This window comes from Octopus bimaculoides, chromosome 2 (assembly GCF_001194135.2).
Source record: "Octopus bimaculoides isolate UCB-OBI-ISO-001 chromosome 2, ASM119413v2, whole genome shotgun sequence".
NCBI lineage: Eukaryota > Metazoa > Mollusca > Cephalopoda > Octopoda > Octopodidae > Octopus > Octopus bimaculoides.
In genome coordinates this window covers 91,412,335-91,420,033 of record NC_068982.1, presented here as the reverse complement: position 1 = coordinate 91,420,033, position 7,699 = coordinate 91,412,335, and the positions used below count along the sequence as shown (strand labels likewise).

At 35.5% G+C, this 7,699-nt stretch overlaps 1 protein-coding gene across 1 annotated transcript in view; it reads right to left on the bottom strand.

The window, feature by feature from the left end:
- Nucleotides 1-5,140, bottom strand: part of LOC106870632 (uncharacterized) — a 19,666-nt gene extending 14,526 nt beyond the window's left edge. Inside the window, exon 1 of the mRNA XM_014916772.2 lies at nucleotides 4,689-5,140. Coding sequence (XP_014772258.1) covers nucleotides 4,689-4,943 — 255 coding nt within the window. The 5' untranslated portion in view covers nucleotides 4,944-5,140. The remainder of the gene's footprint in view (nucleotides 1-4,688) is intronic.
- Between the last annotated feature and the right edge of the window lie 2,559 nt (nucleotides 5,141-7,699).

Below are 7,699 nucleotides of genomic sequence, written 5' to 3'. Positions count from 1 at the left end.
GTGCGGGTGACACGTAAAAGCACCCACTACACTCTCTGAGTGGTTGGCGTTAGGAAGGGCATCCAGCTGTAGAAACTCTGCCAAATTAGACTGGAGCCTGGTGTTGCCATCCGGTTTCACCAGTCCTCAGTCAAATCGTCCAACCCATGCTAGCATGGAAAGCGGACGTTAAACGATGATGATGATGATGATGATGATTAGCAAGGCAGCTAGCTGGCAGAATCATTAGCACACCAGGCAAAAATGCTTAGCACCATTTCGTCTGTTCTTACATTCTGAGTTCAAATCCCACCAAGGTTGACTTTACCTTTCATCATTTCAGGGTTGATGAAATAAGTACCAGTCAAGCACTGGGGTCAATGCAATCAACTAGCTCCCTTCCTACAGAGTTTCAGGCCTTGTGCTTATAGTACAAAGGATTATTATTAACATCCACTACATGGAAATGAATTGAACATGTTCATAAGTATGTAATGTAATGAAAAACCATAGTTATTAGTTTTTGCCTTATTACAAAATTTATAAGGAACTCTGTGTGTGTGTGTGTGTGTGTAAAATAAAAAAAAGTCAGTGGGTAGGAGAGATGAATATATTTATTTCACCAATTGATGAGAGTTGATGTAACCAGAATATTCTGTTGATCTGAAGAGCAGCAATTCTATATCTGAATTTTAAATGTACACAAGTACTATGCAATTTATAACATGCATACAAGTGCAGACATGGAGAATAATTATTACACACTTAAATAGGAATTATTATACCATGATAGAGGCTGTGAAATGGCCATCATCCTAAGGTTATCAACTGGTGAAATATATTCATCTCTCATACCACCTGTATACACTCCTAATGGAATAATTTCATAGATTGAATCTACTGGATTTCAGCTACATAGGACTCTACACACCTCTGTATTGGATCACTATGTGGCATGTAGCCATGTCCACCAGAGGAACTTTTTTGTGATTACCACTGGATTCTATAAAGCCATATATTGCACTACAAACTTATATATATGTAGGTATGTTGGTGCAAACAGGAAAAATAGAATTCAAAATATGAGTATATGTATATTTTTAGTAATATTTAGTAGAAACAATAGAGTGACTCAAGGTCTGAGAGTTTCATGCATTGGCATTGATCAACTAGTTAGTTTGATAAGTGCCAACACATGAAACTATCAGACTTTGAGTCATTCTGTAGCTTTTACTATATATATATCTATATATATATATATATATATATATATATTGGGTTGGCAAGAAAGTAATATTGGTCTTTTAGTGTGGAATGAATGTGCAAGGTTAGGGCTATATGGTAGTGGCTGTGACATCACTTCCTAACCAAGCTCCAATAATTTTTCACAAGTTAGCAAAGACATGTGTGGTCTAGTATTGTCATGGTGGAACATGATTCGCTTATGATTTGCCAATTCTGGCCCTTTTTCTTTGATTACTTCCAGTTTTATTAGTTGTTGACAGTAAACATCAGAATTGATCGTTTGGTTCCTTGGAAGCAGCTCAAAATACATCTTTGTAATCCCACCAAATTGACAGCATGATATTTTTTTGATGCAATTCAGCTTTCAATGTCGTCTGTGCTGGCTCATTACACTTGGACCATGATCGTTTTTGATTGATGATATTGTAGACAATCCATTTTTCATTACCAGTGATGATTTGTTTTAAAAAAAAGGGTCAATTTCATTGCATTTGAGATGCATATCACAAATATTGATTCGTTGTGTTTAGTGAATCTCCCAAATATCGAGTTTCTTAACTTGATTGTTGTGTGTTACATATTTAACTTCTCTGCAATCTCTTGCACTGTTATAGGACAACCAGATTCAATTTTGTTTTTATTGAATCATCATCAACTTCAGTAGGTCAACCAGAACGTTGGTCATCTATGAGTGAAAAATCTCCAGAGCAAACTTTTTAAAACCATTTCTGATATGTGCGTTCTGTTAAGCAATCAACACCATAAACTTCACATATCTTTTTGTGAGCCTCAGCAGCTTTCTTGCCTTTACGGAAATAAAAAGGCAAAATATGGCGAAAATGTTCGTTTTTGCACTCCATGTTAAAATTGATACTGAACTAACAGCCGTAAACAAAATTACGCGCAACTTGCTTCTAAATAAACTAAAAGTAACAGCTAACAACTATCAAAAGGAAAAAATCATAACACTGACAAAAGTCATTCAAAAATTTGTAACTATCTGCAAAAAAACGAAAGGACTTTCTTGCCAACCCAATATATATATATATATTACGGAGATGTACTTGCATAGCAAGTGACCTGATCTGAGATCGTGTGCTGGAGCGAAAACAATTGCAGCGTGGAAGGTGTTTATAAGCCATTTAAGAAACACACAAAAACCGTTAGATTCACTTCAACATTTAAATTTAATTTTCCAAAATATTTTCGTCGCTTTGAGACCGCGACCTGTTCACTGACAAAACTCTGTGCTGCACAGAGTTTTGTCAGTGAACAGGTCGCGGTCTCAAAGCGACGAAAATATTTTGGCAAATTAAATTTAAATGTTGAAGTGAATCTAACGATTTTTGTGTGTTTCTTAAATGGCTTATAAACACCTTCCACGTTGCAATTGTTTATATATATATCAATTTAATGTGCAATATGTGGATGTGTAGAATCCTGTGGTAATCACACACAAAAAATATATACATACATACATAGATACATTCATTCATTCGATTGCATCGGCTCCAGAATATCCCTGGCTTTTATTTGATTGATAAAAAAATGATGAAAGGGAAATTCGAAGTCGAGAGATAAAAAATATATACGATATCAATCTGGAGCTTTTTTTAGTTATGACTACAAGAATTATTCTAATACTTTAAGGCGACGAGCTGGCAGAAACGTTAGCACGCCGGGCGAAATGCTTAGAGGTAATTCGTCTGCCGCTACGTTCTGAGTTCAAATTCCGCCGAGCTCGACTTTGCCTTTCATTCTTTCGGGGTCGACAAATTAAATACCAGTTGCGTACTGAAGTCTATCTAATCGACTGGCCCCCGCCCCCAAAATTTCGGGCCTTGTGTCTAGAGTAGAAAAGGTTCTAATACTTCATAGTACAATATTAATTCCTTCTATTGTTGGGTTGATTAAGTGGGTGTGGAACGGTAATTTAACAATGACAACACATCTATTTTCTATGGTAGGCTTCTGAAATATATTTCTGGAACAGGGCCAGTCCTCTCCAGCTCAAAAGTTCCTAAGTACGCTGCTACTATTAAGGTATTTTAAATAGCCTTTCCGTAATAGTCACCGATTATTCTCCTCCAACCCAATACGTTGTTGCTTAACTACTGTTGCTATAGCAGCAGACTGTCTGCCAGTTCTCCCTTTCTCTTCTCTCTATAGTGTTAATTAACTATGTAATTTTTGTGAATAGCGATCTCTACTTTCTTTTAAACAGTAATACTTGCCGTTTACAATTTCTCCAAACATTTCCCCTATCTCTCTTGCGATATATATATATATAAAAATTTATGTTTGACATTTTTACATAAGTATTAAGCTTCAGTTTTTTTAAATAAAATGACATGGGGAACGTGTACCATTCAATGCATTCTCCTAAAAGAAAGCAAAAGTTTGCAAATAGTAATCAGTTATTCAGCAAATAGTAAGTCAGTTAATTCCGAACTCCATCACTACACCCGCAATGCGCGCGCGCACACGCACAGTACAATTCTCTCATAGGGACCAAGCATCTACGCCGTCGCTTGCCCGGTTCAGAGTAGCTACAGCTCCCTTTGCACGTCATAGAGTTTTTAAAATACGGATCTCTTAATCCCTTAAAATCTTAGAATTTACAATAATAGTAGTTAAAGCTAGAACGTTAAGTCACCATCATACCAAGAGTTAGCTCGCGTTGAATTTTACCTCGAGCTGGAGTATTTCACCTTAAGCGAACCAGCATTGCATATTCTAAATAAAAATATTTACATTTCACAGCATTGATATCAATTGATTTTTATTTACAAATATTTGTGTTTTATTTCATAAGTTTACCTGGATATACGTTTCATTCCTGCTAAGAAACCTAGTTCCACTATGGTGTCTGCATATTTAATTACTTATAACAATCGTTGTATTGGCAATATACACAGCGAAGTTTACGAAGTTCTTACAAACTAACGTATATGTGCAAGATTTCGGCTTCGTTTGGGATTTTTGCTTATATAGGCAAGAAGCTGGTGCTTCTGGAGGAAAAGAAATGGTAAATTGTGAAGCTTAAGCTTTTCGTAGAAACTGGAATGTAGTGGCAGTCGCTGTTCACCAAGAATTTAACCGGTAACATAGTTATACTACTATTTAGACGGGAGAACCTTTGCGCTGACACTGAAATAATAGCCAAATCACCCTTAAAACAAACCCTACTATCTTAAAGAAATTAAATGTCGTGTACAATGCAAATAACAGACATACTAAAAGATGGGATGGTCACGGTTCGAACGCTTTTGAGCATAGGTTTGCTCGGTCTGGACAGACCTAGTGGATAAACAATAGCAGCTATTTACATATATACACAAATGAATAAATATTATGCCCACCAATATATAAACAAAACCGAAGTTGCAACTATATCTTGGAACGATGCCAGAAATGGAAGCCAGTTTAAGAAATTATAGCTGTCTTGGAAATATTTCAATTACCTTTACACTGGCATTTTGTTTTATTTGTTCTTCAGATTGCAGTTGCTTGTTAACAGTGGTCACCGAGTCGCCATCATCAACTTCCTTCTTCTTGACAGGCTTGTCGCTGGTTTGTTTCTCAGGCAGAGAACATATTTCGTCTGCTTTCTTATCACCGCGACTTCGTCGCTTCAAGACATAGAAAGTGTAACCGGCTACTATTGACAAGCCGGCTGTAATCACCATAGCTACGAAAGGCCGAATGCCTTTCCACATTTTCGAGCGGAGAGAGATTTGCAAATTAGTCACTTGCTGAACGAAAGAGGAACAAACGATAGTCAGAATGAGCTTCGATTAAAAGTACTTATTCCATTCATTCGAGCCAATTCATTGACGCATTCTTTAAAAGTCGATCAATTGTTACATTCTTAAAAAGAACGGTAGCGCGCACTTCCGGTTCTCGCGAGAGGATTTGAACGAGAAAATAAGAAAGCCGTGCTGGGTTAAGTGACTTCATCAAACTCTATATCTAAGGGCTAAATTATGAGTTCAAATCCTGCCAGGATCGTCTTTGCTAAATTATGAGTTCAAATCCTGCCAGGATCGTCATCAATTCAGAATTAAATATCAGCAATGTATTGAATTAATTATCAATCAACAGCACCTAGTATCCTTACAAACATTAATTAAATAAAAATAAGATAAAAATTGCTAACATCTAAATCAACCTGCATATCATCCCTAATTTTACAGATGGCTATGATTCATAATTTGACTGATTCCGATTTAAAGTTGGGTAGTATATGGTTTTCCCAAGTGACAAAACAGGATTTATGTTATACAGTAAGATGAACATTAGCTCAAGGGTTGCAACTTATATCTTTAGACATATATAATAAATTAAAACCTGTTTATGATGAAATTGATATTAAAGAAGCATACAGAAAATTAGAAGATGGGGAGACAAACCCTATAGCAGGTACTGGTGTCTAAACAGTAGTTAAATTAGTGTTAATGTAGCATGGTTATTACAAACACTTGTCAGTTTATATACATCATTTTTTGCTGTTATTACAAGGATACATGCAATACAGACTGAGTCAATCTTATATGAACATTATGTTTCGAGGTGCTGAAGTTCTTCAACAGATAATTGATAATTAAGCTGATTTTTCATGTTGCTGAAATTACATAGTGATATGTTGATCCTTTATCCAGATTGGGCATAAAGCTGTGAAAACAGTTATTAGGAGTATTGCGCTGGTTTGAGTATGAAGCTGTGAAAGCAGCTATAAGAGAGAAAATTCACTTGAGACTGATTCAACAAAATCCAAATTCTCTCTGCTTTTTGTGCTAAAAGTTGCTATATTTAAGGTTTTGTTGAAGGAAGGTTCTAGAGATTATCACATGAACAAAATGTTCAGATTAGCAGAAATGGAGTTTGCATACAAGATAAACTTATGATTTACATGTGATTGAAAATGGAGTTGGAAACAACTGCCATAATACTTCTACTTGGATTATTTGACACTTAACCTGACTACTACTCATCATAGATATCCCACCTGCAGCAGTGCAGTTTTCTCTCTGCATGCTAAGCTTATGACCAGTTTTAATCTCAGCTTGTTTATGTCCTATGATCCATATAAGTTGTGGTTGTGTTATGATTAATATGTTGAATGATCATTAATAATAAGTGAGGGGAAAGAATTATCTTCATTAGTGTTTATGAATAACATCAAACATTTTTATATAGATAATGTACAATTTTTTGTATGCATGTTATGTTTGTGAATTGACAAGTAAAAAAAATTGCCAAAAGATATGAGCTGAAATATCTCATACAAATAATGTGAAACACAACCTCTGGTTACAAGACAAATAATCTCTTAGAGAGAACGTTAAGGACTGAGAATTATCTGATTAAACATGGGTCTAAATCACATAACCTATAGCTGTATAGGGGGAAATGTTGGTAAAAGATTACCCACTTTAGTAACAGTGTTTATAGAGAGGTCCTGTGAAAGCTTTTGAGAAGCATGTGTAATGGAATATCAGAAGGCATTTTTATACAAAACATTTTAACTTATTAAGGGATAATGAGAGCTGACAAGTCATATGAGTGTAGCTGGTGTATGTGCATGAGTCAGTGAAAGCTTTATGACTTACGTTTGAAATATGGATTCAGTTGGAAGTCATACGTTAACAGAAACTGAGCTAGCATAAACAAAAACATACTGTTCATTATATGACAGAGCTGTGGGCTGATGGCATTTAGAAGTTTGTGGAGCGAAGTTGGCATGTAAGAAATAAGATGTTCATGATGTGATCAGAGTTAGCGGTGTGAAGTTGATGTGAAAAACAAAGAGGCTGTTCCCATGATGAAGTGATGTTGTTCATAAACTGTCTTTCTGCTAATTGATTAAAACACCTGCTTCTCTTCTTGGGCAGAGAACTGCTTTTGGTATTAATACACACCCAGCCTTGGTTGGCTGGAGTTTGCTATAACACCATTATGCTACAATGTGGTAATAAAAATAGCTTTCCTGATATGCTATAAAAATAGCTCATTCTGGTGTATTTATAAGTTCTAAAATATTCCAAATTGATGTCAAAAGGTGAATGACTGGCAAAAGTGTCAATAGGTGAGGTATAATGTTCACAGTATTATAGTCAAAATTAACTTGTCAATTTTACTAAATATAGTAATATTGGTTTCAAATTTTGGCACAAGGCCAGAAATTTGGGGGTAGTGGTAAGTGGATTACATTGACCCTAGTGATAAACTGGTACTCATTTCATCAACCTTGAAAGAATGAAAGGTAAATTCAACCCCAGGAGTATCTGAACTCAGAACATAAAGACAAATGAAATGCCAGTAGCATTTTGCCCAGTATGCTAACAATTCTTCCATCTTGCCACCTTATGAAATATAGTAATATTAATTGCTACTGGCAATTATCTCTGGTCAACATATATAGTAATACTATTCACCAGTGGTTTGACTTTCAAATTTAAATATTCCTAGTTCA